The sequence below is a fragment of the Pipistrellus kuhlii genome, unplaced genomic scaffold, assembly GCF_014108245.1.
Source record: "Pipistrellus kuhlii isolate mPipKuh1 unplaced genomic scaffold, mPipKuh1.p scaffold_m20_p_8, whole genome shotgun sequence".
Classification (NCBI taxonomy): domain Eukaryota; kingdom Metazoa; phylum Chordata; class Mammalia; order Chiroptera; family Vespertilionidae; genus Pipistrellus; species Pipistrellus kuhlii.
In genome coordinates this window covers 47,310,300-47,335,755 of record NW_023425584.1, presented here as the reverse complement: position 1 = coordinate 47,335,755, position 25,456 = coordinate 47,310,300, and the positions used below count along the sequence as shown (strand labels likewise).

At 43.8% G+C, this 25,456-nt stretch overlaps 1 protein-coding gene across 5 annotated transcripts in view; it reads left to right on the top strand.

Annotated features, from left to right (window-relative positions):
* SLC10A7 (solute carrier family 10 member 7) overlaps positions 1–25,456 on the top strand; it is a 189,001-nt gene that overhangs the window by 154,185 nt on the left and 9,360 nt on the right. For 3 of the 5 annotated variants that reach the window (XM_036423867.2, XM_036423866.2, XM_045576286.1), the window contains 3 exons: positions 3,305–3,470; positions 5,227–5,278; positions 13,210–13,283. In XM_036423867.2, coding sequence (XP_036279760.1) covers positions 3,305–3,470; positions 5,227–5,278; positions 13,210–13,283 — 292 coding nt within the window. Of the gene's footprint in view, positions 1–3,304; positions 3,471–5,226; positions 5,279–13,209; positions 13,284–16,217; positions 16,640–25,456 lie in introns of those variants that run through there. The other 2 variants (XM_045576285.1, XM_045576284.1) reach the window with 2 other exon arrangements.

Below are 25,456 nucleotides of genomic sequence, written 5' to 3'. Positions count from 1 at the left end.
GCCTTTCCCCTTGTCTGCATATTGTTTTTCCCCAAAAGAGGGAATTCTTGGGCACCTGTCAGGTTGTGCTGAGCATCTCAAGCAAAGCCTTATTTCCTGTAGGGTTAAAAACATCCCCGTAAGCAGAGAAGTGGGGAATGACAACATGACCTGGATTCTTGACACTTGGAGAATGTATGGAAAGTGAAAGTGGCTGAACTAAGAGAAGGAGAGGTTTCCCGGAGTTTATATCCAAATCAATCTTTACGGCAATAGCGGTTCTACTTCACCCAGTCGCTTATGAAGCATTTTAACACTTTTCTGGCTACACAGGCCAAACACAGCTGCTTTGTGAATTTAATTTGAGAGGAAGATGGAAAAGCTCTATAGAGCCTGGCAAGGTATAAATTGGTTTACTTAGAAAACACAGATAAATATCACCGTAAGACTGAAAACAGTAAAGACGATTCGTTTTTCCTCTAGGGGTATTGTCTCCCTTGCCGATCATTCCAATCCCCAAGTGCTGGTTGTTTTCTTTATTGAGAGTAAGTGTCCAGGTCCAAGTGCTGACGGGTTCAGAGGAAACACATTTTAGGGAGGGGGACGGAGGACTCAGGGGCCTGTGCTTGCCACATTGAAGGCGGCATCCCCGCTCGGAGCCCCTGAGCACCTTGTAACAAAGAAAGAGATGATTAAGGCTAACCAAGTCCAACGCTGCTTCGATTAGAAATGTGTCTGGGCTTTGAAAATGCCTTTGACTTTCAGGCTATCTCTAATTCACATGTATTTGTTTATTTTGTCAGAGGGGCCATGGTGGAAAAGAAAGATACTTTTATGTTTGGAATTCGAACCATACATGCTATACTAACCTACTGCAGAGAGATCTTTGTGTTTTTAATCATTTTATTTCAAACAAGATTGGAGGACAACATCAGTTTTAGTATCTCCATGTCATTTCCATTTATTTTCCTTCCTAAGTGAGTTGAGTTGTGCTAAATTTGGGCATCTACCAGGTTTATGCTACCTAACACAATAGATTATGAAATGACCCTTTTTAAAAATATATATTTTATTGATTTTTTACAGAGAGGAAGGGAGAGAGATAGAGAGCTAGAAACGTCGATGAGAGAGAAACATCGACCAGCTGCCTCTTGCATACCCCCTACCGGGGATATGCCCGCAACCAAGGTGCATGCCCTTGACCGGAATCGAACCCGGGACTTTTCATTCCGCAGACCAACGCTCTACCACTGAGCCAAACCGGTTTCAGCTGAAGTGACCTTTTAAGTGAAGTTCCTCTTGCCTTAGAATAAGCAGCCCTCGTGCGCCCCCGCCCCCCACTACCACCACACATACACACAGTGTAACATGTGAACATGGACCATCTGGGTACCTTGAACTCTATTATCCAAAATTCACACCATTCTAATACATCAGTACCTAGCACTGGGTGACAGGCCGCTCTCATTTCACCATACCTCACCACACTGTAACGTTAAAGAAACGAACACTAGATAAATTACTGTGGTTTGGGATCACTTCTCAAAAACAACAGCGTAATTTTTAAAACTTTCTTTTTTTTTAAGATATATATTTTATTGATTTTTTTTTTTTTTTACAGAGAGGAAGAGAGAGGGATAGAGAGCTAGAAACATCGATGAGAGAGAAACATTGACCAGTTGCCTCTTGCACACCCCCTACTGGGGATGTGCCCCCAACCAATGTACATGCCCTTAACCCACATGTGTCAAACACAAGGCCCGCGGGCCAAATCTGTCCCGCCAGGCCTTGCAATGTGGCCCGCACCGCGCTGTCATCACTGCACTCCGCTGCATTTCCATCACAATGACAGTTTATGACTGTTCAGTAAACCATTTGGCCCGCGATTTAGGCTGGATTTTAGATTTTGGCCCCTTCTCTGATTGAGTTCGACACCCCTACCTTAACCGGAATCAAACCTGGGACCTTTCAGTCCGCAGACCGATGCTCTATCCACTGAGCCAAACCGGTTTCGGCACAATAGCAACATAATTTTTTATAAATTCAACTATAAATTTAATTACAACATCTACTTTTTTAAAAACTTGACCACTGACACTCTTTTCCCTTCATCACACCCCACCCGAGCTTCCTCTCTCTGCCTTGTGCCTGCGGTCAGCTCTCTGCCAGGACTCCATTTACTAATACTGATTTCACTCACTGAGTCCGGGAGAACAGACACGGTTTATTGAACAGCCATTTGCTCAAAGGTTTGTTCTGAGAGCGGTTTGTTTTGTTCCTGAGTACCTGTGAAGGTATGCCCCCTGGCAAATTAAGCCTTTTTAGTGGCAGCGGAGGATGCCAGAACCCCATCAGCCTTGTCAGGAGAAGTCCCCTGACCTCATTATTGCTAATGGATCATGGTAATTCAGCCTGTTGTGAAGTCTCATGTTCAATTATGCAGGATAATGAGTGACTCAAAACGTAATATGTCTCAACTGGGGTCCCTATTATAGGGCTTGTTCAGCTTCTTTCAAAAGTGAAGGGTTTTAAATAGTGGTTCACGCTTCTGTCCCAATGAAAATTATCACCAATTTTCAGACTGTCCCGATTTTAAATATCTGATTTGGTTCTAAAATATGAAAGGATTGCTCTATAACTTTCTATTTCACTGACCCTTTTTGTAGGACAGGTTTACTCATTGTTAAGTGTTAATTCTGGGATTCTGAAAGCATGCAAATGGCATTTGTCTTTGGCTTCACAAAAACTCTAGATATTCAGAGTTTGAATTATTTAAGCTCCCACAACACATGCACTTTTGCTTTTCAAGCATGAGTTATAATTTAATTAAAAACTTCTGGTGCGTTGCTAACATTTTAAATATTAATATGTTCCATGGATCACTTTCTATTATCTGCTGTCTTGAAATTCTTGAAGATGTCAGATTTTTAAGATTCCCAAAGTCGCACTCCGAATTGTCTGTTGAGGCAAAGGGGACTGTGATAATTACACACATCCATTAGGATGAACAGAGGAGATAAACTTTGGGGAGGCTTAATGGGCATGTCTTGATGACAGCTAGCAAAGAGCATTTGGCGTGATAAAGGATGGGTTTGAATGCACTTAGAAACATACTCTTATTATGGACACCAGTGGAAACTGCACCACAAATGTTAAGTTCCCCAGGAGAAGAGTGGGTGGCAGGGATGCTTTGAAATCCACTGTGGCCATCGTCCAAACTGCCCTCTTTCCTTTCAGCCTTCCTGCTGTCAGAATCGCTTTGAGATGCCCCATCCCACTCCCTGCATCTCTGAAAAGAGGCCACCTGTTGATCTCTGTGTTTCAGATCGTCCGAAGGTACATCAAGGACTGGCTTGAAAGAACGAAGCCTCCTTTCGGTGCTATCAGCAGCAGTGTGCTCCTCATGATCATCTACACCACCTTCTGCGGCACGTTCTCCAACCCCAACATTGACCTGGATAAGTTCAGCCTGGTGGTCATACTGTTCATAAGTAAGTGGGAGGCAGGAGACCTTTGCTGTCCCCTCAATAGCAGAGCATAGCATGTGTGTTCCCTACATTCGATTTAATGTTAATTTGATTAGAAAAGAATACTTAGTTTCATATTAAATGTGCTCAGTGACTTTACCAAGTACATCTGTTTTTTTATAAAAACATCAGTAATAATACTCATTTTCTTATTCTCCTATGACCTTTTATGTCTGATTTGCAAAAGTTGATGCCAGGTGAAAGAAGTCATAATATCTGTCCAATTCAAATGTTAGATTGAGCACTTTTTGCCAATTTTATATTATTATAACTTGAGCTACTCTTATTCATTAACATAAATCAAAAGTAGGATTTCTAATATATACTACTAGTACCCTGTACACGAATCTGTGCACCAGTAGGTCACTGCGGCCTTTCTGTAGCTCTCCCCCCCGCCACCCCTCTGCCCATCACCTCCTCATAGCTTGCTGCCCTGCCCCCTCCTATAGCTCTCAGCCGCCTGCTTGTAGTTCACTTCCCCACCCTCCTGCAGGTCTGTGATCCCGGCATTACACTGTTGGTTGTTACGCCTCACCGCATAACAGATAATTGTATACTTCTCTCTTTTTATATACGATTATTTTATAACAGTCGGTTGAAATGTGAATATTTATATCATCTTCCTATTACAGTATACCCAAAGTAATATCATTTCATTATAAGAAGTGGCAGACTATAAAATAGTTATGCACTCTGCTCAAAAATTTATTTATATGTTATCTATGGCTGCTTTCAATTAGAAGGTAGAACGGAATAGTTGCCATAGAGAGCATATGGCCCTCAAGCCTAAAGGTGTTTTTTTTTTTTTTTTAAAGATTTTTATTGGTGTCAGAGAGGAGAGAGAGGGAAAGAGAGAGAAACATCAATGATGAGAGAGAATCATTGATCAGCTGCCTCCTGCTGCCCCACACTGGGGATGGAGCCTGCAACCTGGGAGATGAATCATGACATCCTGGCTCATTGATCGATGCTCAACCACTGAGCCATGCCAGTCGGGCCCTAAAGTATTTTTTATGTGGCCCTTTAAGTAAACTTTGCTGACTTCTGCTCCAAACTAGAGATGGCAGGAAAGGAGGGGGGGGGGGTGTCCCTACTCTTTAACCACAGAAGACGCCAGTCTGGACTTAAAGGTCATTTAATCCTGGCTGTTTTTTTACTTCTCAGCCTCAATCGAGGCACCAGCAGAGCTCAGGACAATATTTTAAAATGTAGTAAATAATTCAAACATGGACTGTTAACCAAAAAAGAAAAAGAAAAAAGAAATGAAATGAAAAGAAATATTGTGTTCTATTTATCCTGTAATACCAAAGACAACTTTTGGTAATTGTAATATCAAAGAATTTTATGTTATTAAAAATCAAGATGAGTTATTCCAAAATATTTATTATGTCCTACCACACTTACGCTATGTGCTATAAATATTCATAGTATAAGCCAGTTGGCTCTAAACTGTACAAACTTAATAACCAAATCTTAAATCAAACAAGGTTTTAGATTTGCCATGAGTAGTAGACCTCATAGATTGCATCTGGGGATATCTTCAATAAGAACAGGTTGAATCCCACTAATTTAAATGATTGTATTAGTTCAGCAATTTATGCTTGTTTGTTTTTCTATTTGAATTCCCGTTAGTTTCAGATCAAACTAAGCATACCAGTAAATATGCTACAGACACGGCTTTTATAGTGCTAATGTAGACTCAATCCTTTTTTCTCCCCAGTATTTTCTATTCAGCTGGGTTTTATGCTTCTAACCTTCATCTTTTCAACAAGGTAAGTGATTTGGTATATTTTGTTGGTTGTGCTTTTCTAAATGAAGATGCATGCTCTTGACTTGACTTCTGTGCCACCATGCTGTTGCAGTTTTTCTCCTGCCCGCCTGGCTGTTCTTTTCCACCTTGCTCCTGCTGTCCCCCAGGGGAGACCTGAGGAAAGGACCTGCCCGTGGCCCTTGTCCCCTCTGTTCACATCGTGTGCTTAGGAGCTCCTCCGTTCAACTGGTTCGAGCAGTGAGCTGATGAATGTAGAGACAGACCTGCCCTTTCATTGTCTGTCCTGAGTTCCAGCATGACTCACCCCTTACCATTTAGATAACTTCACCCCATTGTCATCATAACAGCTCACACTCAAGATGTTCAGAATGGGCTCCATCTTTTTCTCCAACACTTTCTCTTTCTCTCTCATTTGTTTATTTAGTATTAATGGAACCGTCATCCACAGAGGTACTCAGGCTAGAACCCTTCACATCGTTATTATTTTTTTAATCTCTTGATCCTACTTTAGGAATACTTTTTGTGCTTCCAAAGCCACTTCCCTCATTCAGGAGTTTTTACCTCTTCATGCCCTAGTCTATTGCAATGGAAATCTTACTGGTATTTTCACTTCCAGACCTGACTTCTCAGTGCATTTCATACTGCTTCAAATCACTCAGAGTTCTGACAGTAGTGCTCATATTCCAAGAGTTTCATTCGTTATCCAGAGCCCGCAGAGTGAAGCTCACTTGGAGGGGAAGGGGGATAAGGCAAGGCCAGTCCCATGAACCACCACTGGCAACCTTGCTGCCAAGTTTTAGGTTGAGGTAAAGGCTTTGTTGTCCCTTGAAAGAACCTCCTGCGTTCTCATGCCTTGCCTTTGCTAAGGCTGTCCCCGTATCATAATTGGTCTCTATACCTTTGTCTAACATCAGAAATTATGTAAGCCTTTGGTTTGAGAAAGTTACCATTGCAAATGCCAGAAATAAGAAAGACTTCTGATCCTGAGTGGGTTACAGGCTAGATATATGCATGGATAACTACCTGTCCTGAGTGGCACAGTAAGCCAGTCTTAGTCCATTCAAAGAATAAAGCACCTCCACAGACAGTAACAGAGCATGGCTTCCTGAAAGAGATAGGGTTTGATCTGGGTCATGAAGAATGGCTAGTTATTCAGCAAACAGAGAGCAGAGAGGGGGTTCTTAGTGAAAGAAGAAACACCAATGCAGATGTGGGGGACACACACACACACACACCGAAGCACGCTGGGACAATAGGAGTACAGGGAGTTTAAAAGTAATGCTATTTGGAACGGTAAGCTTGGGACAGATTGCCAGCCCCTTGGATGCCAGGTGATGCAGTGAGTCGCCACAAGGGAGGGGCCGGCTCCCTTCATGAGGCCTGTTAGTGTCGGGGCAGCAGAGGGCTCAGGCCTCGTGTTAGGCAGCTGGCCCATGGCACTCAGTACAGCAGGAGCTGATTGTAAACAGTCAATAAAGACTTCCTGATTTGTGTAACCTCAAGCATTCTTACCAAGCCTGTGTTGTGATTTATGAGTAACAGTAAAGCCTAGAGCCAATGAGTTACCAAGAAAACGTGACTCATTTAGGTAAGCCTGAGAGTTGGAGCTATTTTAAAAGTGGTTTTTTGTTATTGTTTTGTTTTTTACAAATGGCTTGTTAGTGCACCTCAGAAAAGGCATGTGCCCTTCACTGGCTGTTTTGCTGGTCTTTGTGGCAGAGTGATCATCGGGCCACTCCACCTGTCCTATCAGACTAGGTAGGATGCCATGCCTGTGAGTGAGGGACTGACAAATTCTTGAAAAACACAGAATAGCCACTATTGGGGCTGCTGCAGGAGGACTGGTCACATCACAAATAGTTGAATGAAAACTGAGGATTTTCAGCCTGAAGCAGACTGGACTTTCATAAGGCCTGTGGTTTCAAGACCCTTCTGTTCTGCCTTGTTCTGCCTTCACTGAAGTTCTATTGGGTTTTGAATGTGCTTGGCCCTGTGTCAGGCATCACATTCTTTGATAAACAAGACCATGGAGTGACTGTAATTGTGCTCCTGGGTAATGGGTGTGTAGCCCCAAATATCCCATTAACATTTGGGGATTTGCAATTGGACAAGATTTAGTAGATGGTTTTCACTCCCCTCCTCCCCCATGCTGAGAGCCTTATAATGCCTGGAGATTTTATTGGAGGAATGAAAATTACCAACATTTAGTGAACCTGCTCAGGGCCAGGCACTGTGCTAGGGATTGTGCATGGTTATTTCCTGTAAGTCTGACAGCAAAGACTATGATCCTGGGCATTTTTGTTGCTGTTTTGCAGATGAGAGCCCACTCTTGGAGCAGTTTGGTTTAGTAACTTACCCAAAATCAGATGACAGATGGCACACCCAGCATTGAAATCCACTGCCATTGACATTTCCAAAAGCACTGGCCCATGCTTTTTCTACTGCACTAAATAAACTACTTCAAGTTCTTTAAAAATTCATAACACTTCTTTTGGTTAGGGAATTTTTAGAGAATATTTAACTGAATTCTTCAGGTTTACACAGAAACACACACAAATTAATCAAAGACACCAAAAATTGGAACTAATACCCAATGGGTTATATGCTGTTGAATTTAATTTTCTTTTCCCACTGTTTGTTCCTTTCTACTTAAAACTGGGGAAAGTGGCCTGTGGGTTGTTGTTTTTTTCTTTTTTTCTTTTTTTCCCCTTATCAATTCAGTACATCTCAATCCAATACAGTTATTCGGACACAAAAGTCTCAGCATGGAAAGCAGACTTTTTGTACAATGTCACTGACCTCCGAGGATGGAAGTTTAGTTTAATCTGGAGAGACCCACCTAGAAAATCCAACTTCCCTGCAATATTCTGCTCTCTGATTTATGCCGCTTAGCCTAATGGACATGGCATGTGAGCCTCCTTGGCTCCAAGTGTTTAAAATATATTTGAGAGTATGAGTGTGTTCCTACCTCTCTGTCTATAGAATAGTATATTAATAGTAACTGTAACTTTTGTCAATTTCCCCAATTATAAAAAGGAGATAGTAGTAGTACTATCTCATTAGGGCATTTGGAGAATTGAATAATATGCACACAAAGCCCTCAGCATAACACCTAGTATATAGTAAGTGTTCATTAAATGTTAGCTACTACAGAATACTTATTATACCAAAATAACATTTATTATACCAAAATAACATATTATTTTAAGAACTAATGATGAAAGAGAGGGAATTAGCATTTCTGGTTTTGTAGTACATTCTTTTGGATGCAAGAAAATGAGAGTTTATTCATCAACCCAAAACTCAGCTGTCCATGGTGACCTACACTTTCTACAACTTTGGAAAGCTGTCAAAGTTAAGGAATAAAATTGTTGAAAAGGCTTAGAAAAATAAAGCAGTCATTGGGAGCCTTTTAAAAATATATAAAAGACAGTTTGATAAGCAGATAACAGGAATAGAAACCTAGAATGTCACTAGAGTGACAAAAGAAAGCATTAACAAGGGAGAAGGAAGAAAACAAATATTCAAATATTTGTGCAGGTCTTTTAATCTCCGTACATTTTCAATCCCAGGTCTCCATGGGCCTCTCTCTACAGGGTGGGAGGGAGAGAAGGAAGACAACCTTGTGGTTAATGATAAGTCTCTTACCATTTCAGAGACGAGGCAGCGGAGCCACAGAGCTCTGGGCAACTCTTTATGCTGCTCAGCTAATGACAGAGGAGGTCACCTCCTAAAATGAGTGAAAACAAAGCACAGGTCCAGAGGTCAACAAAGGAAAGCATTTCACGTGGATGTTCCCTCTAACAGCACTCACACGGGACTCTCTGAGGAGCTTTTCTGCTCCACATTCTGTGACTCTCCCTGTAAAACCTCTGACATGTTTTCCTTTGTGGGGACTACAGAGGGAGGCAAACGAAATGCTGTGTGGGAAATGTGGATGGGAAGGAAAGGAAATAAACATCTCAAAGGAGGCCAGAGGGATCAAAAGAATTATAAAACCACAATAAAAAGAAAATATTAAAAAGACATAAGGTCGAATCAGAAAATAAATAGTAATGTGATTCAAAAGTGTGAGCAGACACAATAGAGATGCTAACCGCTGAAAGTCATTACCGTGTAAGTGCAGAGCACAGTATGGCTGAGGGAAGGTCACTTAACAAGAGAGCAGCTCTCACCCACTACATTGATGGTGGGTTTTTGTTTGGTTGGTTTTTCTTTGGTGAATTTTTTTTTTTTTTAATAATTTTCTTCTCAGAGGTAAACTTACCTCCAAGACGTGGGGCAGCCTATTTTCTAGTTGTGTGACTTGCAGTTGTGTTTCGAGTTCCCTTTGTGGAAAAAGCCCGGCAATAATCCTAGCTACCTTAGGAGGCTGTCCAGAGAAGAAGTCCAGACAGCGAAGTGCTTAGAAAACAGTCAGCATTTCCTGCTGTGGTTACCCATCAGCATCAGCAACATTGTGAGTGACCGCTCTGTTGGTTTTCCCCAAGGTCCGAGATGTGAAGTGGTCTGTTACTTTCTAAATAGGTAGAGGCCAGCCCTGTTTAAGGGGAATATTGTTTCTAACCTTAAACAAAATATTCCACTTGTTACTGATCCTCCCTCCTGACGGCAGATCGTGTCAGCAGAGCCACAGGCCAGTTTCGCCTAAATCAGGCCTGTCACTGCCCAGTGTGGGCCCGGCTATGATGCTTCCTGGAGCAGGGGCAGGGGCGTCAGCACGTCCCTGCAGACATACTCCTTAGCCACTGTGCACGCTGCTCTGGCCAGTGGCAGCCGCACCAGCGCCTTCTTGGCCAGAGAGATGTAGACACATTGGGAATGTGCTCTAATCTGGAAAGGAACAAATACTAAGCAAAGCCAAGTTCCCCAAAAAAGAGGGTATTGTCAGACTCTGGGAAGAAAACCCAACTGCGCGAATCCAGATGCAGCAACCACTGGATATAAACGAGGGAGCGAAGAGCTAGAAGGAAAGGCCTCTGTAGGGTTGCAGCCCCAGACTGGCTGGGGCAGTCCACCTAGCCCTGCTGGCTACGCTGCATGGTCTGCAATCAAGGTGGCATTCGTTCACGCATAGTTGACCGTACATTCTATTCCCGATCTGCCTACTTCAAGCTTTTCTAATTTTTTAGGTTCCCAGGCCTCTGTGTTACCTCCAGTTCTCTATGGATGAGTGAAGTGCCTCACCCTTTACATAGAAAGTAAAATCTCTGATATAAATTGCCTCCATTTTCCACTTCTTCCCCTGGAAATTTTCTGTAGTTTTCACTCACCTTGTCTTCTCTGTTCCCAGCTCAGACCAGAGGAAACCACCCCTCAGAGGCTAAAACCCTTGTCTCATCCTCTGGGGCCTCTCTGAGGACCTGGCCTCACCCATTGTTTCTCCTGCTGCACCTTCCCTCTCTAGGTAATCACATTCCCATGGCCCTCTTCTTCCCTTCACCACATTTCCTGGACACACTCTTCCCTCTCGCCACTTCCAATTCCGTGCACCTGGACATCAGCTCCTAGGCTCCTCCCAGACAGCACTGGGCCCTACCATTCCCCCCTTCCCACAATGCCTTGATGCCTTTCTCAGTCCTGCATGCTGAAAGCTTCTCATTTCTTTGATCCTTCCTCCTTTGACAAAGCAACAGTAACAGTAAAATAACTAGCAAGTACTAAGCATTTGCAGCATGCCAGATTCTAAGCAAACATTGGCCTTTATCCTGACAGTGGCCCTCAGAGGCAGGTACTATCATCCCCATTTTATGTCCAAGCAGAGGATGGTCTGAGTTTAGCTTCTGGTGCATTTGCCCCAAAAGGCTGTGCTCTTAATCTCTTGGGAGGCAACATTTATTTCACAGAGGCCAACACTTGACAAATTCTCTTAATTCTGTCTTCATGTCTCATCCTGCCACCTCCTGCCCCCGCTGTGGTTCTTCCTGCGTCCCCTCATCATCTTCAGTCTCACACCGCACTGTGTGATTACTCCTCTTCCTCCTCCTGGCCCCACTTATCAAGGCCACACTCCTGGTCACAAGCCAGTGTCCCTGCGCGCAGTCAGCCCGGAGAACCTGCACATGTCTCTACCTGTTCTAAAGGCCAGCCCTCTAGCTGTTTCCTTCAGGAGGGTTCTTCGTGCTCCATCACCACCCACTCCCTGCCCAGCTTGAGAGAATCCTGGCCCCACTCCAAATCACCCCCCCCACCCCTTGTTCTTTCTCTTTTATGGAGTACATACCTGTCTTCCCTTCCCATTCGGCCTCCATGATGAATGAGGGGATCAAGGACTATGTCAGCCACGTAGTACAATATTTACAGAATAAGAGCAGGCCCTAGCCAATGGATAGAGTGTCAGTCCACAGAAGGAAGGGACCTGGGTTCAATTCTGGTCAAGGGCATGTACCTCAGTTGTAGGCTCGATCCCTGGCTCTGGTTGGGTAGGGAGGGGAGCCAAGCATGCAGGAGGCAACCAATCTATATGTCTCTCACATCAATGTTTCTCTCTGTCTCTCCCCCTCCTTTACACTCTCTCTTAAAAGTCAATGGAAAAATATCCTCAGGTGAGGATTAACACCAAAAAAAAATTTTTTTTAAAATAAATAATAAGAATGGTATCATAATATAAATGTGGGAATGGCAAGGCAATCTTATTATACTCAAGTGACATAAATCCATGGAGGATTTTCAGCTGAGGGGGGACACCAAAAATGCAGTTTGGAAAGTTGTTATCAGAAAAAGAGCTGGAGTAAGACCGTTTAGGAAGCATGAGCACATGGGACGTTTCAGAGGTGATAAGACCGAAGGGTAGTTAAATGCTGTCAACCTGGTAACAGGACAGGGATGATGTGCAGGAGACAGCCCATCTCCCTCCATCCTGTTTTTTCACAGAGAAAACAGGATGCGGGGATTTGTTTAGGGAAGACTGCTCTCCCAATGGAAGTCATATGTGAGGCTGACTTTACTGAAGGAAATGGTGGTCTCTCTTTTTTGTGGAGATCCTTAAAAACTGGATAGGGTGCTCTACATCTGCAGCTGTATGCACGCTACTGAGTCTAGTGCATCTTTCCATTTGCTGACTCTTGTCTGGGTCCAGGATAGGGGATGAACGGACTCACTGTGGCTTCACACCCTCATTCTTCAGGAAGGAATCGTCTCTAACATGTCAAGGACACAATGATAATAATGACATTTCTAGCCTTTGTCCTGGTCTCTAAATTTTTATAATCTGAAACAGGAAATCTGAATGTGGTATTCATCAGTACTAACCCCCATACCATTCAATGGCTTTTGGCTAAGTGAGCGTTTTCCATGCTTAACACACTTATATGGCAGTAGTAGGACATAGCAGTTAAGAGCATAGGCTTAACTTAAATCCTGGCTCGGTCACACCCTGGCTATGGGGTGCTGGGCCCCATGAGCCTGCTCTGCCTCAGTTTTCTCCGCTATGAGCAGGGATGGGTTGATCTGTTTATATGCAGAGGCCTGAGAGGAGGCTTGCACTCCTAAAAAATGATAATGTTTTACTAAAACCTGTGATGTTGAGTCTTTGTTCATACCACACGTTTCTCAAAGGACATATTGTTCACTGAGTGAGGAGTTTAGCAGACACAGTGACTCTGTCAAGCAGCAGGTTGCTATCAGGTGATAGCCTCGGCACTTAGCCAGCACTGCCTCCAACGACTTTCCTGGAGTCCTGCGCCACCAGCTGACCACATATGTGATCTTAGGAGACCACCATCCATTTTAAAACCGTCTCCCTTCCAAGGAGAAGTGACTCGGAAATGATTCTCTGTAAAGATATTCAGACATTTGGGCATAGAATTGCTTCTGTCTCCAGAACTGGTTAAAGGGATGTAACACAAGGGTGGGTTCTATGTTTGATTTAGTATATGTTAAATAGGCTTTTAATGAAAGTGTTCATAAAGCACTGTTTTCTCTTGCCCCTAGGAATAATTCGGGTTTCACACCAGCAGACACTGTGGCTATCATTTTCTGTTCTACACACAAATCCCTCACTTTGGGTAAGTGATTCTCACAGCTTCAGATAGTTACATATTATGAGTGTGAGATTCAAGCAGTGCTTCAGATTAAATGGAATGGCATATCATCCACTTGGTTAAAGGACAATAGCAAAATGAGAATAGGCCATTGCTTTGAAATACCATTATATGATTGAACCAATTTTGGAGGGCCTAAGTTTAAAAATGTAGGATCTAGCTTAATTTGTAAGATGTTTGATTCTCATAAAAGGTTTTCAATGTGGAATGTTAATGTTAAAAGCTGGGGGTAGGGGTGCACAATGGGCAAAAACTCAGCTTTGAAAGGCTCTAGAGTTGCCCCTGGAAAATATTAACTTATTTTCTGGAAGCTTGGGGCAAGGTGGAAATAACATTATTTCTCTAATTGGATATTGACCTTGATTTGAAGTTCATTTCAGAATGTTATGTTGTGTCGATTAAGAAACACATTATCATTATTATTAACTCAATTTGATTAGCATCTAAAGTGAAATAAGTATTTATTTAATGGACAAAAATAGATCAAGAAGGAAAATGCTGTTCTCTACTTAGCTTTATCCAGTTTAGTGGCATTATCCCAATAACATGTGGAGGTATCCAGAATCCATGTTTCTAGTCATTAAAAGTCATTAAGTAATCAGGACTTCATTGAAATATACATCACTCATAAACTCTTTGAGCTAATAGGCACATTCTGGCAAAAACTCGTAGGAAAACTACTTTTCATTTTGGCTTGCGACTCACTGAAGAGAAGGAAGAATCATGACGTGCTGTGAGTCTGTCTGTTCATGTTCAAGTTCAGTCTGAACCTAGAAAACGGAGACAATTCATAATGTTTTTGCTAACCACCCCATCATATTTGTCTGACCCTCTCTCCAAGTTTGGAAAGTGATTTAGAAATTGGACAAACTTTTTGAGGAGCAGTTACTATCTAGGGATTCAGCTAATTTTAAATATACTGTTCATACATTGTAGGATGGTTGGTTGGTTTTCTTTATAATCAAGTTCAAAGTGAAGTTGAAAGACCTTTGAAAGCCACATTCCAGTCCTGATTTTGTGACCCTGGACAAATCACTTAAACTCCTGAACCTCAGCTTTCTCATCTATAAAATGGAGTGGTGTAATACTTTGTAAGGCAGTTGTAAAGATCAAAATTAAATTTGTTCAATAGCTAGCACAGTGCTTATATGTAACAGGTAGTCAGTTCATGCCAGAATGTATGTAAATTGCTATGGGTTAAATGAGCTGGCCCGGAAGAGTTAGTGTGCTGCCTGGCACCTAGCGAGTAGGTGTATTACTAGTTAGTAGTTACTTTTACCTGTATTAGTTATGACTGTGTTACCATTCCCAGTCTGTCTTGTAGATTTTCATGTAACAGGTGTGGTTTAATGGTTGACCTCAACGAAATCATCTGACACTCTTCTCCCCATGTGGTTATTGTGATGTGATGTCTGGATTTCCCGGTCTCCTAAAAAGGGTTGTTATAAAGGTGGGGAGTCCAGAGGTGGGTGCCTACAAATGTCTCAGATGTCCCAACATGGGGTCTCCTGAGCCTGTGTCCCTCGAACAGATGCTGAACCATGGCATTTCTGCAGGCCCTCCCCTCCCAATGGGGCATTGTTTGGTTTCTGCATGTTCTCTGTGCTGGAGTTGGCTGTGTTGAAGGATGAACTCTTTCCCCCAAAGCACACAATTAGCCTTCTCTTCTTCTCTATAAGCAAAACTCCTGTTCCCTCTTCCTTTCTGACTCTCCTTTCCATAATCCCAGGGCCATACTCTCAGTTCTTGATGCTTTCTGAAAACGAACTTTCAGACAAACAGGTAGGTGCTCTGCACACCAATCAGATGTAGCTGTTTGTTGAAAAAGGTTGGGGAAACTTGGACTTGTTTGTTTTTGCAGTGTCCTCTCCTGAAACAGGTACGTAGATTCTCCAATACAAAACTAGTGTAGTTACCTACATAACCATGGAGTGTAAATCCTTAGTTACTTCTGTAACATGACAGACTCAATCTCTCTTGGAACTATAAAACCCAAGTACTTATCCTGACTCTTCCTCTGGTACCTCCCAGGCCTGTTTCCTTAGCTCTCACATCAGAGACTTTAGTTCCAACTTGGCTATGTTATCGTGCCTTGATCACACCTGGCTAGCATTTATAAAAATGGCCTCTTTGCCGCTTCGCTTGTCTCAGGAGCCTCCTTCTTTTCCCATTTAGCAAAGGGGCATTTGGATCCTATTGCTATTGTAGAATGGCTTTGCTACACCCTATAAATTTACTGTGTCTATTTTCACAAGATCAAGTACATGTTCCCTCTCCTGGTGACCGACGTCACTGGTACAGAGGATGCGTCACAACAGTGGCCCGATGCAACTTCTATCTGCCAGGACATGAAAGAACATCACAATAAGTGCGAGCAATTCATATTTCAGAATGAAGGAGGAAACTTCAGGTAATTTCACTTGGAGCTATAGCTTCACCTCACACACACAGCTGAAATACAGCAGATTATATAATATCTACTTGGTATTTAGAATATATACCCATACCTATGGCAGTCACTAACATAGTATTCTCCAAGTGGTTTTATACATACACACACCCCCTCACACACACTCAGCATCTCAAATAGAATGCTTATGAATACCATTCATTATTACATCCAGTTTTCGTATTTATTAATCAATCATTGCAGTCCAAGTGATACCCATGTAACTACAGAACCAAAGGTGAAAACTTTGTGTGAGAAGCCTTCTGAATGCTGTCTTGTATGTACAACTCTCGATTCATTTTATTTGTTCTTGCTCTTGCCCTGTCTTGATCTCCTTCATGTGCTCGCACCTACACGCATGCTGAATTTGATTCATTGCTTTTATTAGTGCATTTGCCATTGATTGATTAGTTCTTCGTATTAGTACTTTTTCTATTGATTGATTGCAGATGAAGTGACTATTTGACCTTTAATTATGAGGCTTCCTATTGAAAATGACATTGAGCTATGGCTTCACGTAATCCATCTGGAAAGCCTGACGTGATGCCATTCCCCAGAGCTCGTTGAGGAAGCAGGAGGAGGCTCCGGAGGAAGTGCAGACTATCAGGGGCTCCGTCGGAAACAATCCCACCGGCTTGTCCGTGTGCTCCCGTGGTTTCAGCTCAGGGCCGAGATAATCTTACATTCTGTCAGGAGCATCCCTTGCTGTGGGCTGCCCTAAAGGCCGTGGACTCTCCCAGAGCTTCTCCAGCTTGACGCCGATGTTTGTACAGTAACCAGAGCTGTTTCACACGCAGGGACCGAGAGCAGCTAGTGCCCTCGTTAACATGGCTGTGCGCACAGTGGGTCAAAAGACTGCATCAAGAAAGAAATTCGATCCCAGGTGCCCTGTGAAATTAGTGTTTTGTCTTTCCTCTTGAGTATTCAAGCCACTTTTGTTATCTAGAGCAGTGTTTCCCAACCTTCTCTCATGATGAGAATCACCTGGTGGAGTTGTTAAAACACAGATTCCGGATCCCAACTAAGAAGTGCTAAACTAGAATTTTTGGGAACATATAGGTAAAATTGTATACTTAACTAGTGCTCTAAGACAGATTTTATATACAGAGCACTAAGTTAGGTATGCAATTTTACCTATATGTTCTCAAAAATTCTAGTTTAGCACTTCTTAGTTGGGATCCGGGAATCTGTGTTTTAACAACTCCACCAGGTGATTCTCATCATGAGAGAAGGTTGGGAAACACTGATCTAGAGTTCTAATAGATGTAGGAAACTTCCTCACCGTACCTGGAAAGAGAACGTTTCAGGGTGTTTGAGATCCTTCAGTGAAGTGTATGTTTGTATTCGTTTTTAATGTTTTTAAATGGCAAAATGAATGCATATACTCTGAGAACATGTCAACTGACAATTGGCAGTCCGGTGTGAGGTTCCTGTTTGTTTCTTATTTTCAAAAGCATATCTCAGTGACAAGAATGCTATGTAAGTGTTAAGTAGAGTGTCATGATCAACGCTTACTGCAAGTCCAGTATGTGTCTCACCACCTATAGACTCTCTGTACAAAGGCGAATCAAGCAGCTCTTCCTCCAACATTTATATCCATTGTGAGTCTGTAGCTGAGCTGTGACCAGAAACAATACACTAAGCAAAAAGAATATAGCTTTTCTGTAGACAACGGCTTCTGGAAAGAGTAGAAAGAACCACAGACCTGAGTCTAGTCAGGATCCAAGTTCCGGTTCTCTCACCAGCAGCTGGACCACATCCCTGAACTGCTGTGGCCTCGGTTTCCTCGGCTGTGAAATGAGCAGGTGGCCATGAGCTTGAGGTTCCTGCCAGCTTCAGGTGTCTGCACCTGCACGCATCAGCAGATGTCTCCATTCTGTAGGACAGCAGTCCTCCTGCTCCATGTGAAAGGAAACAAGTACTTAAGAGGAAGGGTTCTGTGAGTGATGTTACAGTATTACAGGAAAGGAAATCCGGCTGCCGCTTCTTCCTGAAGATGAGAAAATACCATAATACTCTGCAAAGATGTTCAGAGGAGAAACAAAATTTGAAACAGGTCTTAAAATATATATATATAATTTCAGAGAGGAAGAGAGTGAGAGAAATAGATATAGCAGTGATGAGAGAGAATCATTGAGCAGCTGTGTTCTGCATGCCCCCTACTGGTTATAAGATGGGGATCGAGCCAGTAGCCCAGGCAAGTGCCCTGTCTGGGAATAGAACCATGACCTCCTGGTTCATAGGTCAACAAGCAAACACTGAGCCACGCCGGCCAGGCTGAACTGGTTCTTGTTTTCAGTTTTACTTGGAAGCTTTTCAAGAAGGTTAAACGATTCCCTGCAACTTGGGCTGAAAGGATCATTTAATAGCATCTAGGTTATTTTCTCAAGTGGAAATGGAATTGAAACACCAAAGTTTGCCTTTCTTTTTTCTTTCCCCTTAAAGCTTATCTGTGATTCCACTTGGCACATGAAGATTATTATCTTAATAAAACTACCCTTCCTACAATTGGGAAGCACTTTTTTAAAGCACTTCACTCATCATGTCATGGTACCTGAACAAGGCAGGATATTAGCAAGTCAGCAATTATTGTCCTGTTTTGCATACACAGAAATGTAAGCATAGAAAGAAACTTAAGAACTTATCCCAGATCTTGTTAGAGACTGGAGTCTGGGTTTCCGGACTTCCCGTACTGATTGGATGATAGGGTACAAAAGGGCTTAGAAGGCCAGAGAGTGCTGAGTTACTCCAGCCGTTGTAACTGTGAGCTCAGCTTGGTTTGGATGGCTTTATCAGTTGTTTAAAAAAGAAAATTACCTCCAATTGCATTGCTGGTTACAAAATGGTTTTACTGATTTCATTGCTGGTTATAAGATGGTTTTTAAGTACTTAATCTCTATCATTGTTCCCATAAACATATTTCATGTGGCCCAGTCACAAACAGGCACTCATTCCTTCCATTCTTTCCTAACAAAAGGTTGTGCCCTATTTAAAGTGAGTCTCAATGAGCCAGCCTCCCCAACCCCCACCCCCGCCTTTTGTGAGGCCATGGCTGCCTGTCCTCCATTCCTGCAAGCTAAGAGCCACGGTGTTGTCCCACAACAGACTACTAACGTGGAAACAGAAGTCAGAGTAAAGGCAGAAGATAAAAGCTTGTCTTTGGGGCAGAGCTGTAAATGTTTCTGCCCTGCAGTTTGCCCCTGGAGTTACAGTTCTGTAAGGAAGGGCAGTTCGGGGACCCCTGCTGTTTGACAGACCCTTATAGATGCCCCTGAAGTGGAGGCCCAGTAGATTTTACTATCATGCTCAAGAGATGAGGCGCTATTTTCTAATCCACATGATTTAAGATCACCTATATTTAGATTTTATTTGTTCAGCTACTATAACAGTTTCTAAGCCTTTTATTGATTTACTAGAGGCCCTGTGCACAAATTCAGGCATGGGTCCCTTGGGTGGCCTGCGAGAATCAGGCCCCAAATTGCTCCCCCAGGCTCTCAGCCCCAGCTCACACCCTCTAGCCTTGCAGCCCCACAACCCCACCTAGCACTGTACCATGGCCTGATGCTGCCCCTTCACCTGCTCCACCATCCCGCCTGCAGAGCTATCAATCAGGGCCGGGCCCCCAGCTCCCAGCTGCTGCCACTGTTCGCCATCTGCAGAGCAATCAGCCAGGCGATTGGGCCCCCACTTGCACTTGCCTGGCACCACCCGCTCACCTGCTCCACCATCCTGCTGTGGTCCCGCTCTTGTCAGGGCCTATCAGGGCCAGCAGTGTCTCCACTGCTACACACTGCCAGTGCCATGCCCGCCATGTTCCTCACCATTCCCTGGTGGTCAGCACATGCCATAGTGAGCTGTCAAACTCCTGGTTGAATGACTGCCCAAGGGGACAATTTGCATATTAGGCTTTTATTATATAGGTTTTAAAAAATTATTTCTCTATTATGTTTTCAATAGAAGTAGTAATAATAATGACAGCTGACATTGAGTATTTAATAGGCAAAAACTGTGCTAAGTGCTCATTATATGAAGTAATTCACTTGAAATTTTTTTTGTGTTGGCAATGTGATGTATGACTGAACTGGTCAGTTTAGACCTCAGTGCCAGGAACAGTTGCTCAAATGGAAAATTCTCACGGAGGTAGTCAGCTACTATTTTGTCAGAGCAGCTACATAAATGCTGGTGTATCTTTATCAACCCAACAGGTGACATTACTAATTAGCATAATGAATTCAGAAATAGGTTTTTATTGATGAAATTACTTGTCACTGTCCATGATAAATTTAATTGACGGACTCCTTGATATGCAGACTGTCTGAGAACTTTGAAGACATGCCCCTCCCTAGCTGGTTTGGCTCAGTGGATAGAGCATCAGCCTCCAGACTGAAGGATCCGAGGTTCAATTCTGGTCAAGGGCATATGCCCAGGTTTCGGGCTTAATTCCCCAGTAAGGGGCATGCAGAAGGCAACAATCGACAATATCTCTCTCTCCCTCTCCCTTCCGTTCTGAAATTAATAAAAGTATTTTTTAAATGAAATAAAATAATAAGGAGCAAGTCCTAGGGCTGTGCTGGGTGCTAGGCTCTGCCCAGTTTTGTGCCCATGTGCTGTGAGGAAGCTCCATTGCCTGAGGCTGACTGTGAGGTCACCGAGTCTTGCCCTCGAATGAGCTGCACCTGCTCTGAGTGACCCCCTCACAAATGCTGCCAATGAGAGCACTGGGAAGTCAGAGCTGGGGCTTGCAGGTTGCTTAGACTGTTTTTGTGCTTGATTGCTAATGCACAGTGAGTTAAAAAAAATACCTGTGTGGAGTTATCCTATATAATAAAGAGGTAATATGCAAATTGACCATCACTCCAACACACAAGATGGCTGCCTCCATGTGGACACAAGATGACTTCCACAAGATGGCTGGCAGGAGAGGGCAGTTGGGAGGGATCAGGCTCGGGGGAGGGCAGTGGGGGCGATCAGGCCTACAGAGGAGGGAAGTTAGGGGCAATTGGGCTGGCAGGGGAGCAGTTAGGTGCTGATCAGGCTGGCAGGGGAGTGGTTAGGGGTGACCAGGTTGGCAGGCAGGTGAGCGGTTGGGAGCCAGCAGTCCTGGACTATGAGAAGGATGTCTGACTGCCCATTTAGGCCTGATCCCAGTCAGACATACCTCAAGAGGTCCCAGATTAGAGAGGGTGCAGGCTGGGCTGAGGGACACCCTCTACCCCTGTGCATGAATTTCATGCCCTGGGCCTCTAGTTTGATAATAAAATAAGATGAAATTCCATAATAAATCAGCCAGGCATAGAGATGTCCAAACTGGCAAGCCTATATTTTTTTCCTATCTCACAAGGATGAGGCTAACATTAAATCAGAAAATATATATGAGGACACTTTGAAACATTAAAAGCAGAAGGCCCTGTTATTTTCTGGGTGCCTATTACATGCTAGGCACTGTATTAGGCACATAGATTGCCTTATCGTCTCATTTATTCTTCATAGCAACCCTGCACAATAGCTATTATTGATTGCATTGTCCACACTAGAAAACCGAGCCTCAGAAAGGTTCCCCCAGTTCACACAGATCTGGCCCACAGCGGCTCCTCGGTCCACCTCCAGAATCTTCTGGTGTTCTCTTGCTCCCCCTTGTTACCAGACTCGGCTCTGAACCTGGCCCACCTGGAATCACCCAGGAGCTGTCCAGTAACAGGAGAGCCGGGACCCCTCCCCATACCCTTTAACTCAGAATCTTTCCTGCATAGTTTTGAGAAAGTCACCCAGGTGATTCTGAGGTGTGGCTGGGACTGATGGCCACTGCCTTGGACCACTTTTTGTGGTCTGCACTTATATTCCACTGAGCTCTAACAAGACAGGATTATATCTACTTATTTGTTCATAAAATTGGCCATTCGTGTGTACCAATTTGTGGAATCGACAATTCTCTGTGTTATTAGATGCGTTAAACACTTGGTGGTTAAGAAGGACGGAGGAGATTAAAAAAACATCATCGTTTCCAGAAATGGCTCCCAGAGTTTCCTTAATTTCTTCTTCTGCCTAAGAGTCTTCCACATGAGGTCTTAACTGCCCAAGTCATGCATCATTGAGAATAAATAAAGATCAGGAGCCAGTGGGAAAGATGCCATCTGGTCAGGTTACACCAGCGTTTTTCAACCGCTGTTCCGCGGCACACTAGTGTGCCGCGAGCTGTTGCCTGGTGTGCCGTAGGTGCAGACAAGACAAGAATTTTATAATTTTCCACTATTTTGTTTACTTAATATTTCATAATAAAGTAATTATAAAATACTTTCTTTGTGTTTATTTGATTCCTATTCAAGAGAATTACTTTATATATAGTCAATATAGGCACAGAGTTAAATTTTTTAACATTTTCTAATGGTGGTGTGCCTCGTGATTTTTTTCATGAAACAAGTGTGCCTTTGCCCAAAAAAAGGTTGAAAAACACTGGGTTACACCATGGAAACCCGAGGCAGCCTTTTTAAGAGAGGTGGATTTAAGGGTAAATAATTGATTTCTAATCCCCAAATCAAAACTGCCTTGGTTTTCTGTTTGTTTTTTGTTTTTATGTCAGAAAACACCTTTTCTGAGGTTTGTGTACATCATACACATGGTACCATCAAGAAGAAAGTTACCACTCTAGTGGGTTTCTCAGTGGTTAGAGCAGAGGCTCATGGTCCAAAGAGTCTCAGGCTCAATTCCCGGTCAAGGGCATGTACTTTGGTTGTAGGCTCCATCCCCAGCCTGGGTCAGGGTGCATGCGGGAGGCAACCACCCCATGTTTCTCTCTCTTGTTTCTCTTTCTCCCTCTCTTGGGTGAGGATTAATATATATATATCCATCCTCTGGTGAGGATTTAAAAAAAAAAAATTTTTTTTAAATATATATATACACACACACACACACAAACACACACTCCAGTAAGGATTAAAAAATATCCTTTGGTGAGGATTTAAAAAAAGAGAGGAAGAAGAAAGTTATCACCAGAGGTGATTATCAGCCATGTTGCTTAAACTTTTTTAAAAAATATACATTAAAAACAATATTGTTCATTGGGATCACAGCTTACACACATTTACCACTTACCTAAGATTTTTGAAGCCTTCTGGAAGTTCCACTGTCCGCTGTTAAGAGGATCATGGATATGAAACTTTAGGGAAAACTGTTTTCTTGCCTCAGACTTAAAATGTCCACATGCTCTTTCCTTTATTTATGTGGCACCGCGCCTCAAACAGCCTGACACTAAACCAGGCTCTCCAGGGCCGTCAGACAGCCGGCTCAGTGTCGCTGACCCTGTCCAATACATTCTGGTGGCTTTGCATGACTTTTGTCGTGTGAAATCCTCGTTTCTATTTCTGATGTTCTCACATCCTCGAGTGTGAACAGAAGCCAGACTTTCTCTTCAGAAGACAGACGACTCTTCACTCACAGTCTGGAAAAGTGAAAAAGTTCTCTCTCTGCCCTCCTGCCCGCCCGTCTCCCTCAGCATGGCGATGCCTCCTGGAGACACAGCCGCGTTCCAATGCGGGCTCCTCGCGCAGTTCTTCACTCTTAACTCCCTGCCCGCGAATCGCTCCTGCGATGCCTCCAGACAGGCGAGGGTGCCCCTCACTTTCCGAGGCTGAGCCTCGGAAACACTGAACTTGGTGGAGTTCAGTGTTTCATCCCAGCATCTGCTGAGCCCGCTCAGCCCGATCATTAAACATCGTTTCCCACCAGAACGTACAGGCGACACCAGATGCTCATTTTGGTCTAGTTTGCATCTTTATTGACATAAAACTTTCAGCCAAGTGGTAGCGTGACAGCCCAGGTAACTGAAGGCAAAAACATAAGCTTAGATTTTCCGAACGGGCCGAAAACGCTCGTGAACCCGCTTGTATTCCAAGCGAGTGGAAGGCCAGCCACCCAAGCCCCTCTTGAAAGGAGCGCCTCCTCCCTTCCAGGCCTTTCCTGTGGAGCTGTTACTCTGGGGCCTCCCCTCTGGTGCGCTGGGCTAATGTTGTCAAGCAGCTCTTCCCCCCTGGGGCTCCTCAGGCCTCTGTGCACCACCCGCTGCAGTGCCCACTGGTGCTCGTCAGAGGCCACACCTGGGCAGCTCTCGGCTGATCAGCAGGTCTCTGATGGGCCCGGGCCCCCATGCCTTCACCTGGAGGCAGGTGGCCTTCCTTTTGACCCTCTCTAAAAATCGGAATGACACAGAGCCTTGCTGAATCCGTTTGCCTGACGGCCTCTGATAGCAGTGCTTTGTCTTCTCAGTCCCCCGTGACCGGTGGGCTTGCTCCTCGCCTGGCTTCGGCTTGGTCTCTACTCTCCTGGTTAAATGAGTAAGAGCATAAGACCTGGGGGAGATGGGGGGGTTGTCCATTTGTTGACCGCATCGACCCCAGTGTCTGGCACATAGCAATGAAGACTTACTACTTACCAGACATTATGTATTATTTCACTAAAAAAAAAAAAAAAAAAAAAAACCTACAAAGTGGATACATTTTACAGATGTGAAAACTGAGGCTGTGTAACTTGCCTCATGAGGGTCACTCAGGAGTTAGGGGTGGACGTGGGGGTCCAGCCCAGGGCTTTCTGACTTGGCTGTCAGGCCCCCTATGCACTGCCCTGTGCGGGCTCCTGGGTAGGCTGGGTTACCAGTGGCAGCATGGAACATCTGTGTTACTAAAAACTAACTTGCTTTAGGACAGTCTTTCTTGAAAGCCTTTGTAACCAAATTCCAAAACTGCTGTTGGACCTTATCCAAGCATCGTTTCGTGCTCTAGAAATGGCACAGAATTGCCCCTTCCTTTAGTCATGGAAATAAACCAGTGCCAGTGAGTTTGATTTTCTACACATGATCTTAGCCAAAAGGCCGAGAAGCGATGAGTTTGATTTTCTGTCACTATTTGTCTTCGAGAGAAAGAGTGTGGGGTGAGTTTGTGCGTGTGTGTGCGTGTGTGTGTGTGTGTGTGTGTGTGTGTATTTGTGTTATGTCTGTGTGTGTATGTATGTGCTGCGTACGGGGACACAGAGATTGGCATTTAGCGATGCCAGACAAGAGGGTTCGTGTTTCTCAAACACTGAGCGCCGTGCTGGACTGCATATTGATTGTGGAGACCATCTATCCCAATGACTGTTAAAGGCAAACATGGGCCTTCCTGAGAGACCCACTGGCCAGGAAGAGCGAGAATTCAAATAACAATGCATAGGGCATTTGGATAGTAAAGTTATGGATGTTTCTAACTAAGAACAAACGAAACAAAAGTGGGAAATCACCATGACAACTAAAGAGAGAAGCCACTGGACCCCCGATTGGCCAGCAGCTCTCTCCAGAGCTCAGTGGGGAGTCGGAGGAAGCACTTAAATGGGAACAAGTCGTGTGAATTCAGGCGAGCGAGCGGATCTTGGAAAGACAGGAAATGGTCCAGGTGAGCGGAGTAGACCATCTCTCAGCCACGTGAGAAAGTAAGCGTACTATCAGATTCCAAAAGACACAAGGGGCGTTTTCAAAATATATCCTCTCCTGCTCCTGTTTTTATCCTATAAAACACAGTCCTCCCCAGAGGGTGTATGTGAACAATTCCCTTTACAGTCCAGGGAAACATCAGGTATGTGTTCCACATCCTGTCGCTTTCAACAGGAAACATTACTTAGCACCTGTTCCTGAATAATCAATCCCTTATTATGTATTGAGCACCGT